At 37.9% G+C, this 22,233-nt stretch overlaps 1 protein-coding gene across 1 annotated transcript in view; it reads left to right on the top strand.

The window, feature by feature from the left end:
* Positions 1 to 22,233, top strand: part of TULP4 (TUB like protein 4) — a 407,212-nt gene that overhangs the window by 229,670 nt on the left and 155,309 nt on the right. The window contains exons 6-8 of the mRNA XM_063443403.1: positions 3,511 to 3,677; positions 9,378 to 9,602; positions 10,176 to 10,410. Of these exons, the coding sequence (XP_063299473.1) occupies positions 3,511 to 3,677; positions 9,378 to 9,602; positions 10,176 to 10,410 (627 nt within the window). The remainder of the gene's footprint in view (positions 1 to 3,510; positions 3,678 to 9,377; positions 9,603 to 10,175; positions 10,411 to 22,233) is intronic.

Genomic DNA, 22,233 nt, shown 5'->3' with positions numbered 1-22,233 from the left:
GCTTTTTCTTTACTGAAGGGAAGATCAGTAAGTAGAGGAGGAGCCTGACCAGGAACCAGAAATGACGCCAAATCTGGATAGGTGGGGTTAATACGGGTAGGTACCAGAAGGGGAGGGTTTAAAGCAAGTGGGCTAGACTCTGAGCTAGAGGAGGGGGTAGGTGGAGACAACGGAGCAAGGGGAGTAGTATTACTAGCCGCGCCTCCTCTTCCTCTTCCTGTAGAGGAGGAGTAAGGGGGTGGCAAGGGGATCTCTGACTCAGGGGGCGTGTCCAGAATGGGCGTAATCTCGGCCTTGGTGGACAAACAAGTTCTGCCCAACAGGAGGCGACATTGCTCCTCGTTGCATACCCTGATCCATTTTGGCAAGTCATCTACGGCCCGCTTCCAACAATCAATATACGGAAACTGGCTGTAAATTTCAGGCCTACCCGATACAGCCACGTGTACGCGCTGCACCAGATTAGGATCAAGACTACCACGTGGAGGCCATGCAGCCACCAGGGCAGCCATTCCCTACTACATAAAGTAGTCAGGCGTGGTTGGGGACATCTTTACTCCAAAATCATGGACATCGTATCCCTTTTTAAAGTTCTTTAACATGCATTCTAAGGGATCAATGATCTTTGAATCCGACGCACCCATACTTAGCAACGGAGCGTCATCTCCAATAGAAGCAAAACAAACACACTTCCAACGGTCACACCCGTTCCCCTTGACAACAGCACCATGTGGTACGGTTACTAGGCCAAACGCACACAACAAAACATACAGGGAATTCCCGTACACACACAGCTGTTACACCAGACACTAAATAACTATTACTGTACCTTTTGGCGAAACTATACAATCACCCACGTTATAATTCTCAGTATATAAATTACCCATCTATAACATGCCCTAGTAACATCGTCTTTACAAACAGTAGTTATAGTACGGTTAGCATTGGTTAAAGTACAATTTTTAAAGTCACAGTTCAGTTAGTGGTTATGATGTTAAACATACAACATGAACGACAGTTATTAGTGGTTATTTACAGTATCAGTAATTATAATACATGGTTATGGTACCGTGCGCTATGATACAGTTACACACTATTCACACTCTCGCTAGATGGCAGAGCTCACGCTATTTAGCAAGATATACACTCTACTACAATAAGTTTTAACACATTTACAGTTTCCCAACTAATCTATTGGCCAGTACCTCGAGGGACTACCTAAAACTATTTACATCCGTTTTGGTTAGCCGTCGCTGCCCAAGCACCACATATAGCGAACTAGAGGGCGGAATTTACACAAAACCATCTTAGTCTATCTACTCTATCAATAGTCTAGTGGGTTCCAGATTTACACACCTTCCCACTTAGCCAAGATAGGTTGAGATCTAGCGGACAGAATATACAACAGGCTCCGCTTAGTCTCCCGATCCCTCCGACCTAGCGAACGAAATATACACCCTAGATACGCTAGTCTAGACAAGACACCGGTGTCCGGCTTGGGCTATTTACACAGGACCCAGCCTGACTCCAAACCAAGATTAAACGAGCTGACTACACAATTCCAGATACAAACCCCTTATGGGCCTACCGCACAATCGGTATCAAATACCCCTAGTGGGTCCACCGTCTAAAACAGTAGTCGTCTTACCTCCTCGTTCCTGAACCTGAGTTCACACTCATCGACGGGGGCACCCCAGCACTTACTACGTAGAGCGGGCAAAGATAGACCGTCTCACGCCTCTGTTTCTCAGCTACCGTTGAACGATGAGATTCCCGGCCAATGCACCAAATGATACCGGAGAAACTGACGGAAGCCAAGCACAGAGAGATGGACACAGGTTTCTTCAGGAAGGAAGAGATCTTTATTCGATTCACCGACCGGGACTCAGAGGGACTAATGTCACCAAAAACAGCTAAAATCTGAGTCCTGATCGTACAGTGTAGGTCCCTTATATAGATATATAGCTCCTCCTATAATCAGTTCCACCTACATGTACTCTAACCCAATCAACAGAATAAAGACTAACTACCTGTTTGACCACTTGGCTTGCCCAGCACAATGGAGGAGGGGAATACTCGTATATCCTGTATTCCTACACATGCTCCTTACACTACTGATTGTATCGTTGCCACGTGCAACCAACCGACCGATACATCAGCATATGCGTGTGCACATACCACATGGCAATTTCAGCCTACTAAATTTATTTTTACCGAGATTCCACGACAGAGGAAGTTCGTCGATGGGAGGGGTTGCCTCTAGTAGCCATTTTGAGTAAATATTAAATAGGAGTATGTATGATTAAATAGGCATTTTATTAATTCTAATTTACGTCCATAACAGCTACATTGCTGCTTCGTAACACCTTTAGTGACAGTCATTCAGATGGCCACTGCTGCACAGTGTGCAGCACCCACATTCAGTGTCTCCAAGCACTGCATGGAGGCACTGAATGTTCCTAATAGAGATTAATTATTCAATGCATCTCTATAAATAGATGCGGATTGGCGCACACAATGACAGGCTTGCGCACTCACATTCCAGCAACAGGCTTGCACATACACACTTACTCTGACAGGCTTGCTCACACACTCTCTGACAGGCTCACACCCTCATATTTTTGTTTTAATTGAAACCCACTCAGCCTAGCTACCTTTGGGAGAACTGAGTGAATCTGACCCTGGGGCCCAGTGGGGCTGCTCTCTTCCTGCATGCGAGGGAGCAGTTATGTTCCTGCAGCTCCTCTCTGCTCCCTGCACGCTCTCTGTAGTGATGCCAGGGCCAGATTAACATCATATTCCTGCTCCCGACATCATTAAACAGCGCAAGGGAACAGGGAGGAGCTGCAGTAAGATTACTGCTCCCTCGCGTGCCACCTACATTGTTCACGTGGGTGGCCGGCTTCATGCTGCCTCCGAAACATTTTAAGCCTTCCATAATCTTTCAATAAAGTATTTTTTTTTATTTTTTTTTTTAAAGGTGCCTTCAAACAATGATAAATGTTTGGTTTAAGGTCAGAAAGTATTGAAAATATATGCAAGTAAAGAAAAGCAGACAAATGTAGCTCTACAAGGTGTACATCACATTAGATTCAAGTACTTGTGCTATTACCAGAATTACTACTTGAGCAGCCAACTATAGGGGACCTCTGCTACAGCCACATCAACCTGAGTTACTGCGTGTGCAGATAACTAAAGGGGACATGTAATTCAACACTATGCTGCATCCCTTATTCAGTTGTGAGGGATTCTAATTTTTTATTTTCTCGCAGTCATGCATATGTGTACTATAGTACCACATTGTGAAGCCATATCTAACGTTTATAAGGAAGCATATGAATGGATATTTAAAATAAGCAAAACAAATGTAATTTCTTACACTGGTGAAGGTGACATGTTATTTGAACTATTCAACTTGATTTGTATTTTTAAACCATTATGCCAGCACACAATGATGTTGATTAAAGTACCAAAATGCAAAAGTGGAGAAATCTGCTTTGTTTCTTTCAGATGTAGTTGTCCAGTGGTGCACACAAGGAGATTTGCTGGCTGTTGCAGGCATGGAGAAACAGAACATGATGCCTGACCTTGTCAATGTGGCTTCTCTAAAGAATGCTATCATCAAATTCTACAATGTCCATGGAGAACATATCTACACTCTGGATACACCTGTGCAGGTATGAATTTTTTTGGGGTTGTTTCACTTTTGGAGCTATGCAATGTACACAGGCTTTCAATGTCCAGCTTTGCAGAATAGGTCAACTATTTAAGAGCACCTGTAGAGCCTTTCCGATTTGGTGCAGCTTTCCTTGCACTTCATAAGAACTACTCTATTCTCCATGGAGTAGAAATTGTCCAATATATAGTTTGATATCTCATCCTCCCTCGCAGTGACTGAATGGAAGCACAGGGGAGCAGTGTTTAAGGGAACTGAGCGTGCTGACAGACAGCCCGCTCACCTATTGCATGGAGCAATGCAGGTACAGTATAATGATAGCTTTAGAGATTGTTCTGTGTATTCGTATAGTTATTAGGAGTCCTTGTGCCATAATAGAGCAGCTTCAGATATCTCATTCTGTCCAAACTCACTCCTACCTGTGTACCTTATCTATCTTTACCACCCTTGTATTCTCTTTCTTCTTCTCCCTAGCAATCATGACCTTTAGTACTCTACACTCAAACTCTATCTAGCACCTTGTACTCACTCTGCTCTAGCTGTAATTTTTGAATTTACACTCTTCCTATCTAGCACTCCTGCACTTAAATATCTGAGTCTCAAGTCTCTAGTTCTCTGCACAACTGCTTTCTCTAGCACTCCCTACAATCAAACTGTCTTTTCACCTCAGTACTTGCAATCTCTCAAGCATTCCATCACACATGCTATCAATCCCTCCTGCTCTTACAGTCTCTTACCTACAATTGCTGTCTCTCTCTGTAACCCCTGCATTGACTCTCGCCATGCAGTTTTTCTATCCTTATGCTTTCGGTCTCTGTCAATATCTTCTTTACTGTCTTTTTCTCACTCCCCATGTAGTCTCTTACATTCCCTTTCCTTTATAGTTGCCACCCATTATAGTGTAACCAGGACAATGCCAGTAAAAAAAAAAAAAAAAATCTTGCAATTTTTGACCTTATTCTCTTTTTCAAAGATTGTTACCAGTCAGGAGTAATATGTCCCACAATTAACAACTGAAAGGGGAATAGTGATATGGAACGGCAGTTAGAAGGAGGAGTTGGATCAAGAGATAGATTATTTTTTTTTTTTTGGATGTGGTTGGTGAGAGAGGATCAAGAGGACAGGAGGTGGGGTGAGTGGATAGAAGAAGTTTTGCAGGAGTTAAGAGTGAGAGTAGGAATAGAGTGAATAATAAGGAGGAGATTGCATCCCTAGTTTGGTTACTCTTCTCAGCAAAATCACTAGCTGTGAGGTTAGTTAATGGCAAGTTTGCAGTGGGGTGGAGAAGGGAGCTAACGGTGTTAAAAGGCCTTTTTATTGCAGGTGCCGATGAAAGAGATAAAATGCTCTTGCTTGTCAAGGGAGAGGGTGGAAGTAGAGAAATATAGCATGAATTTGTAATGCTGAAAGTTAGATGTGTTAAGAGATTTCTCCAACAATATTCTGGTAACATCATTGGAAATATGAGGAACACATTCCTATCTGCCAATAGCAATAGCCTGGCCAGAAAAGAAGGTGGCAATGAGGCCCAAATATATGTGTTGGATATTGGGATTTGGACGAGGGTCAGGAGGACAAGCAGATAAGATTGTACAGGATGAAACACATGGTGAAGGAAGAGTAGAAGGAGCAATACAGCTTGAGCTACTTGGAGGTGAAAGGAAAAGTATGCCTTTTAAAGAAGAGAAACACACCAAATCAAACTGCACCCCTCTGATTACATTAGCTAACTTCAAAACAAAATTTTTACCTCTATGTTGTATAAATTCGAAACAGCCTTCAGCTCAGATCTGGAAAAAATACAAAAGGACAACATCTTCAACTGTCACAGACCTCGAGGAGGAGCGCAACACCATGCTCACCGTAATTATCCTGTGCCAAGAGCTTTTTCAAGTCCACTCCCAACAAATTGCTCTACTCCTTCTATAGGAGGAGTTGGATAATCTCGGGAAAAGAAACAAACTCCACATAAGTAGACTAAATCAAAGGCCCCCCAAAATATACATATTCTCACTACGATTTTCAATCACATCATAAATAGGCCTGATGATGCATTAGTCTACTTTGATAGTGGACATATCAACATCAAACTCATCACCCAGAGATATAATTTCCTGACTCCAATACTGTGTAAGTTTTACAGAAGGCCAGTATTTATCGTGGTCCACTCTACAAAGCCAGAAGAATTCTTAAAGGACAAATGTCACCTCAAAACTATACTTTAATATAATAATCCTTTTCATCATGTTTTGAATTACATAGATTATTTTTTAATTGAAGTGCATGCAAAAAAATAAGAAAAACTCATCCCTTACTTCAGTTTATGACAGGATCCTTCAGCCAAATACATGGGTCAGATGGTGGTGTAAATCAATAGTTACACTAATCGGCCACAACATTAAAACCAAAAGCTGCCGAAACTGCTCTGATGCATCGAGACATGGACTTTACAAGACCTCTGAACATGTCCAGTGCTACCAAGATATTCTGCAAGTTACAAGGTGAGGCCTCCGTGCATTGGCTTTGTTATTCCAGCACATCCCACAGATGCTCAATTGGATTAAGATCTGGGGAATTTGAAGGCCAAGGCAACACTTTGAACTCTTTGTCATGCACCGAGAACCATTCCTAAACATTTTTTTGCAGTGTAACAGGGTGCATGATCCTGCTGAAAAATTTCACTGCCATCAGTGAACGCCTTTGCCATTAAGGTCTGCAACATGTGGTCTGCAACAATCTCTAGGTAGATGGTGCGTGACAAAGTAATAGCCACACGAATGTAAGGAACTAAGGTTTCACAGCAGAACATTTCCCAGAACATAAAATCACCTCAAGTGGCCTGCCTTCTTCTTCCCCAGGTTAACAATGCACACAGCCATCCACCTGATCTAAAAGAACACGTGATTAATCAAATCAGTACTCTGACCATTCTGCAGCTATGCAGCCCCATATGCAGCAAACTGCGATGCTCTGTGTTTTCTCACATCTTTCTGTTATGGCCAGAATTAGGTGTTTCGTCAATTTCAGCTGCAGTATCTTTCTTTCTATTATATATGTTTTTGGGGTACCACTGAGTGTTTGCAGTTACACATTATTATTATTATTTTACTAAGTGCTATTCTCACACTTCTTTGTTTGTTTTTGTTCCCCTCGGTGAGCCTTGGGTGCACATGACCATGTCGCAGTTCACTGGTTGTCCTTCCTTGCATCACTTTTGGTAGTGGGAATGCTGGGAGCACCCTAAAAGACTTGCCATTTTGGAGATGCTCTGACCCAGTCATCTCTTTGCTTGCCCATTTTTCCTGCTTCCAACACATTAAAGGGACACTGTAGGCAACCAGACCACCATTGAAGTGGTCTGGGTGCCAGCTCCCATCACCCTTAACCCTGCAAGTGTAGATATTGCAGTTTTTATAATCTGCAATAATAACCTCTCAGGGTTAAGTCCTCCTCTAGTGGCTGTCTACACTAGAGGGACTTCCAGCTTCTTAGACGACTTTTGGTCGGCTAAACGACACCGGACGTCCTCACGCTATGCATGAGGACCTGCAGCGTCGCCGGAATCCCCATAGGAAGCATTGAACAATGCTTTCCTATGGGGAGGTATAATGGGTGCGGCCAGTGCCATGCATGCGCATTAGGTCTCCCCCTGCTGGTGGATGTCGGCTGGGAAGGAGCATGGGCGGAGCCTGACCCAATGCCGAGAGACATCGGCACTGGATGCAGGTGTTTGAAGGGGTTCTAACCCCTTTAGCAACGTGGGATGGGGGGTGGGAGGGAGGAAGGGGGGCACGCACTCCAGGATTCTACAGTGCCAGGAAAACAGGTTTGTTTTCCTGGCACTAGAGATTCCCTTTAAAGTGACTATTCACTTGCTGCCCAATATTCCCTACCCTTGAAAGGTGCCATTGTAACAATCTAATAAATGTTATTCACTTCACATGTCAGTGGTTTTAATGTTTGTAGAAAAGTGTATGCTTAAAATTATCATTCTGCTTCATACCTACTCTTATACATGCAGGTATATTCTTCTTTCTCAGGCTTTCCTGGCTTTTCTTATAAAATAGGTTTATTCTTTTTGCTTCGCAAATACAAAATCAGTACTTACAACATCATTGATGTTAAATAGGTCAACAGCTGATGACATATGCTGGACATTCAGAGTGCAGAGACATTCTTTTCCCTGATGTTCTGTGTTACAGTCTGTTTCATTGTCTCCCTACACAGATAATGCATTATACATATATACCACCAAAGTTGCTGTATAAGCATTACAAAGTCAATGCAATTGATACAATATGGGTGTTGGCACTTCTAATAACCTTATTAGGTCATCTCATGTCCCATGGACAATCAGAAATAGAAAAGAGCTTGACATCTGTTCATGTTACTCAAGATCAACCATACCTCAGTGTGAAATGCATGTAAGAAACATTTCCAAAATATAGAATATTTTACCATGTTGTGGCTGATCAGTGTAGTTTCCCTGCTTTTGTACCAGGAGTGAAGCAGGGAAGACCATTATGATTATGTGCTTATCAATTTAAAGTGTGTTATTTCACACTGTTGTCTGTTAATGCTAAAGTGCTCAATCATTCTTACTTGCCTTAAGAGAACTGAAACATATTAAGACTTCTGTGATATATATGCAAGGAACACATTTTCATGGTCCTACCGTGCCCTGATCCTCAGTTTTCACTATTTGGTATTACAGTAATAACCAACTTGTGAAAGCAGGTCGCAAAGCAATCCTGATCTCACGCTCATTGCCCTTCCAATTTATTGATCAAACGTTGTCCATAGACTGCACTGTCCTTTGTGCTGCAATGTGAACATTGCATTTTCTCAATTGCAATGTTTTAACATTGTAGTACTAAATTGGACATTGTAGAACATTGTAGTACTAAATTTATTCAATGAGATAAAGTGGTCTGGGTGCCTATAGTGTCTAAGGTGACTCCCCTAAATAAAAGCCAGGATCAGACCAACTTATGGTCAGATATTACCATACCTTTGTGTCGCCATTGTCCTCCCATTTTGTATCTGCCTTCAGGTCTATATTTCATTGATTGCCAAACCATGCAAAGATCCAGAGCAATATAGCTTTAACCCCTTAAGGACACATGACGTGTGTGACATGTCATGATTCCCTTTTATTCCAGAAGTTTGGTCCTTAAGGGGTTAACCGAATGACGATCTAAAACTTTTTAGAAACATTTTAGGAATGAGACTGGGTCTTCTACTCGCTGGGCTGGTTTACCCGCAAATACGAGAGGCTAAGAAAACCCCACCCTTTTAATAAATTTGATGCACAGCGGCGACAATAGCAAAATACCTCATAACTTAACTGATGCCGAAAAGACATTTGACTGGGTGGACTAGCAATTCCTACATTTAGTGCTACATCGGCTGGGTTTTGGAGTAGGTGGAGGAACCTGATTTTGTCAGGCAGCGACATGCATCTCCCACTGCTGCCTTGCAATTAGGGCCCCCACTACACACTACCAGTCAAACACTCCAATTTGTTATATGGGATTTAAAACATGATTGATAGACAAATGTCACATCATAAAAGGTTTGCAAGTTGATTTGATATTTCTCTTCAGTAGTTTTTTCACGTATATGAACATTTTTTTAAACTATTTTACGGTTTTTGTATAACTATTGTTTTTTGTTTTTTTAAAATATGTTTCGCCTTCAGCGTCCAATCACATCCATCTGCTGGGGTCATAGAGATTCCCGCCTGTTTTTGGCCTCAGGTCCGGCACTCTATGTTGTGCGTGTGGAGCATAGAGTTGCTTGTCTTCAACTTCTCTGTCAGCAAGCAATTGCCAACTCTTTACGTGATGATAAGGACATCAGTAAACTGACCTTGCCTTCTCGGCTCTGCTCATACCTCACCACTGCCTTCATTCCTACCATAAAGGTATCCTTTTTTTTCAAACTTTTTTCTAGTTCTTTTTGTGTATATGAAAGGAATTTAATCATATAAGTTTCTGTTAAATTATTAATGGTGTATCCAGGTAAACAGCAACCAAACAGCATGTTTAAGAATTTGTAAAAATTGTGGATACATTCTCTGTAATCTTTTTGTGAATGTGTTATATGTAGTATTAGATGCACACATCACTTTGGGGGATTTTTCTTTTTAGAGAAGCTTTATTTACAAAGTTGGTCTAAATTTACGCAGCAAAAGCTTGCAAACTGCATATACAGATTTCAGAGATGCTTTGATTAAAAACTAACCTTAAAATACCGACTAGATCGTTGTTTAAATAATCTCTCCTTTATGCAGAGGAAAAAAAAAAATCTTAGTATGTTTATAATACAAATAAAGCACACGTATAATACAAATAAAGAACACGTTTTTCGTACATATTGATAGTGTGTGAAAAATTATGGTAGCAGTATCTTAAGAAGTGTACATTGTAGGTTAACAACTATGTTACAGCTTTATAACTAATAAGCTATATCATTTTATTGTCTGTTCCCGATCTAGCCACCTATTCCTGACCCTAACAACATGAGGGATTTTGTTAGCTACCCTACTTCAGGTAATGAGAGACTTCACTGCACTATGAAGCGCACAGAAGATGACCCAGAAGTTGGAGGACCATGTTACACTCTTTACTTGGAGTATTTGGGTGGACTGGTGCCTGTTCTTAAAGGACGAAGAATCAGCAAGTTACGTCCTGAGTTTGTCATCATGGATCCCAAAACAGATGGAAAAACGGGTGACTATGATTTCCCACCTAGCACTTTTTTTTCTTTGTCAGCTCTATTAACTTATTGTATTTAAAGGAACACTATACTGTTGGGAATACAATTTGTATGCGCTATAGTGTGTCTGTTTCTAAATGAATAGATCCCCCTCGAATATGGGATGTTATTCACACATGCACTATAGCTTCCCAATAAACATCTCAAGGAGTAAATCTCCATTAGGCACCAGGAAATGCCTATAGTTGCACTCTGGAAGACAGCCACTAGAGGTTGAGTTAACAATGCAATGTAAGCATTTTAGTTTACAGAAAACTGCAATGTTTCTTACAGACAGAGACACTGCACCCAGACTACTTAATTGAGATGAAGTGGTCTGGGTGCCTATAGTGTCCATTTAATGGGGTCTATAACACACCTACATTTATAATTGTCTATTTAACTCACCCTAGTAAACACTGTTAAAGGCTTCAATGAGGTTAAATATAAAGTATGAAGCCCTCGCCACTCCACTCTTGGCTATGTCTCAGACAGTCTCCATTAAAATTGGATTCAGTTTCAATCAGATCTGACAGTACAGGTGTGTTTACTGTAGACATTTCTATCTTTTTTTCTTTTAATTTACCCTTAGAGGAATACTACAGGCACCTTAACAACCTCATTGGAATGTTGATATGGTGCCAAGAGACCCCTGGGGCTTCTTTACCTTCATGGGTGAAAGTATATTTTAACTCTAAAGTCTGCTCTGCAGCACAATTTCTCTCTCTCTCTGGAAATTGCGGGCTGCCACTGAACATGTAGTACATGTGTACTTGACACAGGTATTAAATGGGAGCTATGAGGCCAAGTCACGCCTCAAAATTTCAAGTCCTACGATACTAGACTGGCATAAAGGTTACTTGCTACTGCAAGCCCAGAGGGTGCATGACAGAACCAGAAGGGGAGACATTTTTTCACTCCTCAGTATCTCAGTTAAAGTTATCCTTAAAAATTAGAAAGTAAATATCAGATTGTTTTTTTTTGAAAGAACAAAACATTTTGCTGTATTGTTGCATAATATGCAGTATATATGAGCTAGTTCACAAAAGAGTTCCTGCAACACTTGCACAATACATAGTAATCTAGGTAGGAAAAAAAGAGTCATGTTAAAAGAGTCACGTAGAGTTCAACCTTTATAACACATTTTTTTTATCCTGTAGTTCAAAAAGAACGCAATAAGTAAGTAAATAAAATGTAAGCAATCGCCTATCATGCCACAGAAAGAAAAACAAATATTCCTTCTTGACTACTTAATACATGTAAATTATAGTCTTGAATATTTAGTTTTTCAAAAAAAAGCATCAAAGCCTTTTTACAAAATATCTGCATAATTTGATTAGACAACTTCTTTGGGTATAGAGTTCCGCATCTGTATTGTTCTAATTGTTCTTACATGTCACCTAGTTATAGGATTACTACAAACATCTTGACCACTTCAGTGATCAGCCCATCAAAGTATAATGTCATTTTTTTTTTTTTTTTACTTTTTTTTATTGTATTTTCCTTCAGTATCAAATAACAAACAACATCAGTACATACACAAGAAAAAAAAAATAGACTAGACGTAACAATATACATCCATCTAGTTACCATTGTAATGAACCTGTATTGCCCTCCTGCACAAATGAAACCTCCACCCATTTCTGTCAACGAGAGTCCCCAGTCTATCTTTTACCCTCTCTCAATTTCTTTCCATCTCTGATCTTATTTGGATATGATACGTAATTCTTTTTCCCAATTTTCCCATAAACCAGAAGTTTTGTTCAGACATTTAGAGTAATTCTTTTCCATTTTTCTATGATTTAGTAATTGTGAACATAATTGTTTGATAGTAAAAACATATTCTCCTTTCCAGTTTCTTGCTATCACTATCTTTGCAGCCAACAAGTAATCCGTTATCAAAAGTTGTTCTGTCTTCCTTAAATTGTGCCAATAAATATGTAATAACATAATTTCTGGAGTTATTGATAGTTTAACATTGCATAATTTATATACAATATTTTGAACCCACTGCCATACAACTGACACTTTTTTACATATCCACAACATATGTACATCGCTACCCTTCTCCTCTCTGCCATTCCAACATTCCCCACTCGTTCCTGGAGAAAATTTTTGATAGTTTTGTTGGAGTCATATACCATAAATTAATTAATTTTAAATGGGTTTCTATCAACGCAAGTGAATTTTTTTTTTATTTATTTCTATCCTTAGATCTTTATTCCATTTTCTTATGGCTGTAGGTGTTTCTGTAATATTATTTTCTTCTGTCAGTTTAACACATCTAGAGAAGAGCTATTTTACTCTGTTCTCCTGTAATATTGTTTTTATTATTGTATAAAGATTTCCTTCTGATACCAATATAACTTTGTCCATAAAATGTTTAACCCTGGAATAAGTAAAAAATATCCTTGTTTGTCAAGTGAAACTCTCCTACCGTCATATTGAAAGATTTTATTTTATTATCACAAACTAAATCTTTAATAATATTTATATGCTTGACTTTCCATGTATTTAAAGATATGTTCTTCATTATTATTTCTAATGAGTTCAAACTTTGAAGGTCAAAGATTTTATTTTCCAGATCACTTTTCTTGTTAATTTTTATACCATATAGGTATAATTTGATTCAGAATATATGAGTTAGATAAATTATTTTTTTTTATATTCCATAATAAATCTACTGGATCCTTTAATTGGAAGGATCCCTTCCATTTCTGTATTAAACCATGCTTCTGTTTTCATTCCAGCCTCATAATATTTTGTTATATTTGGATATCCTAGTCCCCCATTTTTACTTCCTCTAGATATCAGTGAGTTTTAATCCTGAGAAGGCAGTTCTTAACATTGTTAACCAAGGCATTGTAATAGCTAAAGGGAGCATCCTAAACAAATATATCTGTGGTGAAAGTAACCTTGCCACTGGTTCTGAGGGGCATAATTGCCAGCCTCCTACCCTGTGACTATAGCCGCTGTCATAAAACTTGGTTTAAATCACTGTTCGTGCCTTTTTGGATGTTTATGGCTACAGTTCAAACTTTTTAGTGGCACTTCAAACTCCCAAACTGTCGAAGTGGCGGCCATTCAACATTCGAACATGTGGTTGCGGCCATCTTGTTTGCATGGACCAAAACCGCGAATAGACTTCAGTGGGACTTAGCCGCAAATGCCCTGGAACTATTTTCGGCCTGAAAACCTTACGGTTCCCGGTCAGTCCTCCAGGGGCACTTAGCCACGATTCTATGGAACTGTTTTGGGCATGGGACCATGTCTTCTCCTTGGCAAAACTCTGACTTCCATAACATTTCTGAACCCCTAATCTGGGTGATTTTGTTGGATATGTTGTTCACCCAGATCAGGGCTATCAGGGGATGTAACATTTATGGGGATATGTTGTGTTTTGGGGTACTTATGGGACTTTATTAAAAATTTGTTTTTTCTGCCTGGATAATTAAGTTAAAGGACCACTATAGTGCCAGGAAAACAATCGTTTTCCTGGCACTATAGGGTCTCTAGGTTCCCCCCACCCTCTGGGCCCCCCTCCCGCCGGGCTCTAGGGGGAGGAAGGGCAAGAGCCGCGCGCATTCAGCCAGTCCATAGGAAAGCATTCTCAATGCTTTCCTATGGACGCTGGCGTCTTCTCACTTTGAAAATCACTGTGGGAAGCACCTCTAGCGGCTGTCAATGAGACAGCCACTAGAGGCTGGATTAACCCATTTGTAAACATAGCGGTTTCTGTGTATACTGTATGGGAGTGTCTCACTGTGTAACTCACTGTATTTTTATTGGTTTGTTAACTTTGTGTCCCTGTGCCCAACAAGGTCCACGTGGGTGTCACCCTTGTTGGAGAACTTGCATAAAAGGCCAGTGTGTCTCCATTAAAATTGAGTTCCTGCTTAACCCTCAACACGTTGCTTGGTCTCATGATTGCAGGGGAACTGCTATATTCACACTGGGGATTGCTATACTCCTTATACCCCCTTGAGGTTCTAATCACTAGCGAGCTGTTCCTGCTATGCTCTCTGAGACCTGCTATGCTCTCTGAGACCACACGGTCCTGGATATCCGAGGATGGTCTAGGGTGGGAGGAAGACTGCGAGATCCCAGCTAAGCTACGGGAGTCTGCGGTGCTTGTGGTGTCCTGTGCGGTGCTTACAGTCCTCAGCGTCAGCTAGGAAGCATCTGTTGGCGGAGGTGCCCAGTCGGGGTGCCAGGTGATCCGTCACAATATCCATTTCGGAAGAACATATGATTTCAAAATATTTATTCTTCCTCCCCTGGATATTTCTAGTTTCCTTCATTCTTTTGGGGTTTTGTTTCTTTTAAGAGATCTATAAGGTTTATTCGCATAATACTATTTATATTCTTACATATTTTAATTCCCAAATATATAAATGTTTTTGCGTACATAAAACCATAATTTTCTTGATAAGTAGCTATGTCCTTTTTAGATATATTAATGTATAATAGGTTTGATTTTTTTATTTATTTATAGTTTGAAACTGTACTATATATATTTCTGACATAACATATGGTAGAGAAGTTGAACGATTTGTTAGATACAAAATGGTGCCATCAGCATAAAGTGACTGCTTTAGTTATTTTTTTTGTTAGATAACCTCTTATCTCTTTGCTCTGTCTAATTATATTGGCCTGTACTTCTATAGTTAGTATGTAGAGGGTGGGAGATAACGGGCATCCCTGTCTGGTACCGTTTTTCAGATTGAACCAATTTGAACATATGGAAATAGAATTTGGGGTGGAACAGCGCTACAGTACTGATCACAGAGGTGAAGGGAGCTGCACACCTGAGGGGAAGGGCAACCCTCAAACCCTTCAATAAATCTGGGAACAGGAAACAACAAAAGTACAGGGTGCGCTAGGTGGATGGGAGGTAGTAAAAGGACAAGTCTCTGAAAATACACAAGGGGGTCTTGGGTAGGTCTTCTTTGGTCCTTGATGAGGTCCTCAGTGGTTTATATGAAAAACAAAATTAGACAAAAAGGAAGACCAATAGTGCACAACCATAAAGGATAATGTCACGGACAACACAGAAGAGACAAATGCCAACTCACAATCAGTAGACCTATGCCCAGCTCTAGGTAAAACAGCATACAGTGGTATTTGAAACTCCCCACATGTAGGATATAGCTGGACAATAGGTGATTCTTCAATACTTTGTACAACGACTCAAATGCGTGTCAGCATATAAAAAACATAAGGGAAAAGGACGGACCAATGGTACAATAACGTATGGCACCTGCAGCTACAGACAAACACTGAAGTCCTGAGAGTGCTAACTTACAATAATAAGAGCTATAACCAGCTCTGAGTAAAACAGCATACAGTGGTATTTAAACTCCCCACATGTAGGATATCCTTCTGGTGATGTATGGAGTGCAGGATTTATGAAAGACAAAAGCACAAAAAAGGGCCCATAGTGTTCTCAGTGAATAAAATAGTGCAAAAGGTAAAAATGAAACGTACTTACAATAAATAGAGCAGCCACACTGCTCTATGAACCAGGCGTGAGTGGAATTATCCCCACCTAAGGATTTCTTTGTAGTACTGGATCTTTAAAACAGTAGGAAACAGCCAGGATAAAAGTAGCAAAAAAATAAATAAAAATAAAAAGACTGACCATAAGAATATAGGTAGTCTAAAAATACTTTAATAATAACAAATTTATAAAAACAACGCGTTTCGCCCAAAATAGGCTTTTTCAAGTGTAGACAGATACTCCTGGCTGGTTACATTATATAGGCAGCAGTAATGGCTTGAATTTGAAAATTGGCGCCCTAATGACGTCATTAGCATGTGATTGCGATCACATGACATGTACACATATGTAAAATAAACATAAAAATACAAAAATTATCGTTTTACATAAAAGAATACTTAAAATGGTTGCAAACCCTTGTATAATGTTTGTAGGCTGTTAAAAATTATGTTTTATTTGGTAGAGAAAGATATAAAAGAAATCAGAGGTGAAAGGTCGCAAAACGCGGCCGTGGGTGGGGTCAGATGTAAGAAATGACCGAGGTGCAGTATGGGGAGTGAAGTTGTGATCATGTCCCACATAAAGGGCGTGATCTAAACAAAGGGGGGCGGACCTCACGGCCGAAATAGGGGAATATAGGTGTGATCGTGGCGGCCATCTTAGTTGTGGGCAAAGTGAGGGAAAGTGTATTTGGTGCTATTTTTAGCAATGTGGATGTATATAATAGGTAATAGCATTTATATAATGAAGGTGAATGTTAAATAAACTTGTAAAATGTAATAATATTATATATACACAGTTTGAACATATGTTAGGTTCAATTGTTCTAGCCATTGGATCTCTATATAATGCCAGAATTGCAGTTAAAAGCCAACTTGATACTCCAAATGCTTCTAGAGTGTTTTCCATAAAGGCCCATCTGACCATGTCAAATGCCTTTTCGGCGTCTAGTGACAGGATCAGCTTGGGATTTAAATTTTGTTGCGATATATCAATCAATTTTCTGATGTTGTTATTTCCCATTCTTTCAAGTACGAAGCCTATTTGATCTGAATGGATTAAATGTTTCAAAACTCCTTTCAATCTATAGGCAATAATAGAGGAAAATAACTTGATGTCTACATTAATTAGGGATATTGGGTGATAGCTTTTTATATTAGTTGGGTCTTTCCCAGGTTTAAGTATTGGTAAGATGTTTGCTTTCAGCATTTCACTTGGGAACCTTCCTTTAGAGTCATCTAAACATTGTTCTTTAGATTATTATTATTTATTATGTTATTATTTATATAGCGCCATCACATTCCGTAGCGCTGTACAATGGCTTATTATTTGAACTTTCATCTCCCTATAGAATATATTCCCAAATCCATCTGGTCCTGAAGTTTTATAATTCTCTTGTCTTATCAATAGCTCTTATAAGCTCTTCCTCTCATATTTCTTTATTTAATAAAATTAAATGTGAGTTTGATAGTTTAGATAGATTAGCTTATTTAATATATTCTTTAATCATATCTGACGGAGTTATATCTGTAAGATTATACAGTTTTGCATAATGTTTGTTTACAGCCTTCCCTATTTCCTCCGGTGATAAACAGATTTTATTGTTTGTAATGACTCTATCAACAATTAATTGTATTTCTTTTTTTTTTAAGCTTATTGGTTAATATCTTGTCGGCTCTAATATATTTGTGATAATATTTAACTTTCAATTTTGACAAATTTCTCTTAACCCCTTAAGGACACATGACGGAAATAATCTGTGATTCCCTTTTATTTCTGAAGTTGTGTCCTTAAGGGGTTAATTCTTTCAAAGGTCTTATTTTGATTCTCTATTTTCATGTTCGCTATTTTAAGCTGATTCTCCCCAGACAGATAGGTGTGATTTTCTTTAGTTAAGTTGTATAATGATATATGAAGACCCGTTAAACTTGCCCCAATCCTCTTATCTCTTAATTTCTTTAGCTTAATACAATGGCCTCTAATTACCGTTTTATAAGAGCACCAAAGGGTATCGTCCTTAATCTGTCCATTTTTATTTTCTTGGAAATAAAACTTTGTAATTTTGTCTAAATGGTCTTTATATTTTTTATGTTGTAGTAAAGTATCATCAAGTCTCCATGCGGTGTTATAATTTCTTCTATAATTGTTTTTTTTTAACTCTAAAGTTACGCTATTGTGATCTGACCGTGTTGCTGGTTTAATTTCTATTTTATCCATTCTTTCTATCTACTTTAATTCTCCTCAGAAGAAGTCTATTCTACAGTGTGAATCATGAGGCCAGGAATAGAATGTAAATTTTGTAAGCGAAGGATTATTTACTCTCCATATATCATACAGACCTTCTCTTTTCAACAAATTATTAAAAAATGTGGCATTTCTTTGAACATTTTTCTGTATACAGATCTTCCCATTAGAAAGCTTATCCATTAAAGGATCATGTGTACAGTTAAAATCTCCTGCAATAATCTTAAGTCCTTCACCCACTTTTTCTACTCTATTTAACACACATTGTCTCAGGAGACTCATAGAATTGTTGTTAGGTAAATATATGTTTATTAAAGTAAACAATTATTAATTGATAGTACATATAATTATAATAAATCTATCATCTGGGTCTTGATCTTTATATTTAATATTAATTTTTAGAAAATTAGAAGAAGGCTACTCCGAAAATTAGAAGAAGGCTACTTGTTTTCCTTCAGTTCTAGACTCACATATTTTTAATGGAAAGTATTTACTGTACCATCTAATTTCATCTTTCTGACACCAATGAGTCTCCTGGACAAATGCAATTTGGATTTCTTCTTTTATTAAATAATCTTGAAAAGCCCGTCTCTTTTGTGGGATATTTAGGCCTTGTATATTAATAGTGACCAGTTTTACCATTGTTATATATTGCTATTTTTTTTATTTTCTTGGGCAGGCTAGCGGGCTCTCGTTGACAACCACATAGACCAACAATAAACATAAATAAACCTTTACACAAACTATAAATGACAAAAATCCATTCATATTTAAGACTCTAAAAAGAGTCATAACACAATCCAATATGTGTGCCTTATTGCACACACTTCAACCCTTACTGGATTGTGGCGATGGAGTCTCAGCCTATAGCTAAGGAAATTATTCCGTCAATCTGACCGTCAAATTATTCCGTCAATCAGACCAAATATTAGTGTTTCAAAACATTAAAACATATCACAACAATGATATCGTCAGTGTAAGTGCAATTTGTGTGTGAAATATCGTCGTCGTAATACATTTTACTGTTTTGAAACACTAATATTTGTGTTCAGCAAAGTCTTCCGAGTAAAACAGTACCTCCCATGTACAGGTTTTATGGTGTCTTGGAAAGTTACAGGGTTAAATATAGTGCTAGCAAATTTAACTCCCTGGACTTTTGGCCTGGTTTGTCAGGCAGGTCCCGCTAATTTTAATTAATAAAATGACTTAACTATGTAAAATTATTATATATATATATATATATATATATATATATATATATATATATATATATGTGTGTATATATTTTGTATTATTTTTATTTATATATAGGTATTTATATATATATATTTTTATTTATATATAGGTATTTATATATATATATATAGTGATATATACGTATATACTTATGTATATAGATATATATATTATTTCGTTCTACTTGTATTTTGATATAAATATACATATATTAATTTTAAAATACAGTTAGAACGAATTTACACATATATATGTTTTATTTATTTATATATTTATTATTATTTTTTAATTATATTGTTAACGTATTTACATATTTATTTTATATTAAATATTAATGTATATAATGAAAATATATAAATATTTAATCAAGATCATTGTACTTGTATTTTGATAATATATATATTAATATTAAAATACACTTAGACAGTGTATGTATGTATGTGTGTGTGTATATATATATATATATATATATATATATACATATATACTTAGATCATATATATAATAAATATATATATGATCTAAATATATATTATTTAATTTTCAACTGTTTTAACATGTCGCGATCACATTGCCCAGGTAAGTCCCCATACCGCGATCGCTGGCATGGGACCGCCAGCGACCGGGTAAGTAGAAAGGACGGTTAGGGCGTTCTATGCCGCCCTCCGGCGTTTAGAGACGGTTCCCCAAGGACGGCATAGAACGCCCGCCGTCCTTAAGGGGTTAAACATATTTCTGTATCCCAGACAGACAATACTATTTGGGTGATGTTATTTTTAGTACATAGAAAAGAATTTCTTCCGTATTAAAAATCTATATTGCTGATTATATATTATGGCACCCTATCTCCCCAATATACATAGGGAAAGACAAAAAAGATTGGAAACTTTCTTTAATGAATTAGAAAGATCTGAACCAATTAAAGGAGTTATTTAGGATTAAAGGAAAAAAATATTAAATACTGAGAAAAAAAAGTGGTGGTAAAGGAAGGTTTGATACCCAGAGGCCTTACGATCGAAAATATTCCAGCTTTTGACTGTGAAAATGAAACCTTTAAAAAGAAATGGGATGAAGTCCTCTATAATTGTTTTCTAAGATTAATACATTTAATTATTCAACATTTAAAAGAAACTAAAGAAAAAATAGACTATGAACATCCCTTAGATATTAACAACACAGAATACAAAGCAAAAAATTAGGAGATGTGCCAAAGGTTACAAATTTTAGATCAAAAAGATCTCGGATACTAAGAATAAAAAATACAAAAGGGATACAGAGGACAAAATAAAGGATACCCTTTCAACTAAAAACAGACTCTTACAACAGAGTTTGAGAAAAAAACTATAACTATAATGGGGAAAGGACATATGTACCCATTGGGAAATTTTACAACCCTGGGAGAAATAACTCAAATGGGGTACCATTCAAAAATAAACTCAACAGAAGGGGCTTCAATAATCAAAGTAGAAATCCCTCTGTCTAAAAAATTTGGCAGAACAAGAGGATCTTGTCATCAAGGAAGCTGACAAAGGGTGGGGGGGATAGTCATCATGACTACTGAATTTTACATAACAGAGGCATACAAAATGTTCGGAGATACAAACACGTACATAGAGCTCAGTGTTAATCCCACTGAGACATTCAATAAGTTGCTAAAATAATTTTTGAAGAAAGCACTATTACAAGGTGTCATAACATCTAAAAATTACAAATTTTTATATAACACTTATCTGGTTATCCCCATATTTTATTTTTTTCCAAAAATTCACAAATCTCTCATCTCCCCACCTGGACATCCCATCATCAGTGGAATTAATTACATCACATCGGGTCTCTCAGCTTTTATAGATTCTGCTTTACAAACCTATGCACAACATGCTACCTCATACATAAAAGATACAAAAGCCATTTTTGCAGGAACTTGATAACATAGAATGGAAAGAACATTATAGTTGGACCACTAGATGTCACCTCCCTGTGCACAATTATAAAACACAATTTGGAAGTGGAGGCAGTATCATTTTATGTTCAGAATGATACAAATATTTTCAAACTATTTAAATAATTTATTTTACAGGCTCTTTGTTTCATTTTGGAACCCAGCTATTTTATGTTTGATGACAGGTTTTTTTTTGCAACTTACAGGGACTCCCATGGGGGCCAGGTTTGCCCCCAGTTATGCCAACATCTACATGAGGAGGTGGGAGGAGCTCACAGTGTGGTCAGGGCATGACTGGGGGAGAGACCTGGTCCTCTGGCGGAGGTTTATAGACAATATACTTAAATTCCTTTCCCAACTTTGTCCATTTTTTAAATCAAAATTTATATAATCTTAAATTTGTATCAGAATGGAACAGAGACAAAATTGACTTTTTGGACGTTACCGTCTCTAGTAGTGGACCTGATGTGATTTCCAAATGTTTCTTAAAAAAGACAGATGGAAACAGCTTTGTGCATAGACGAAGTTGTCACTATGATCCCTGACTCCAAGGTATTGCCAAAAGTCAAATCATAAGGGTACGCCGGAACTGTTATAGATGTGACGAGTTTCAAACCCAAGCAACCTTGGTAAAAAATAAACTTATTGCAACGGGATATGATAAAAATCCTTTGGAGAAATAATTAAAAAGGGTTTAGAAAATTAATATAGGCAATTTGCTTCAGGATAAACTAAGAAAAGGGGATTGCCAATATAATAAAGCTACAAATAGGTTTGATCGCGCTTTTATTACAAAATATAGTACTGATCATTATAAAATTAAGAGGGCAATATCTAAATACTGGTCTTTAATACAAAAGGATAGCATTATGGTTCCTT

This window comes from Pelobates fuscus, chromosome 2, assembly GCF_036172605.1.
Source record: "Pelobates fuscus isolate aPelFus1 chromosome 2, aPelFus1.pri, whole genome shotgun sequence".
NCBI classification, from domain to species: Eukaryota; Metazoa; Chordata; class Amphibia; order Anura; family Pelobatidae; genus Pelobates; species Pelobates fuscus.
The sequence above is the reverse complement of the archived record's forward strand: the minus strand, read 5'-3'. Positions and strand labels throughout refer to the sequence as shown.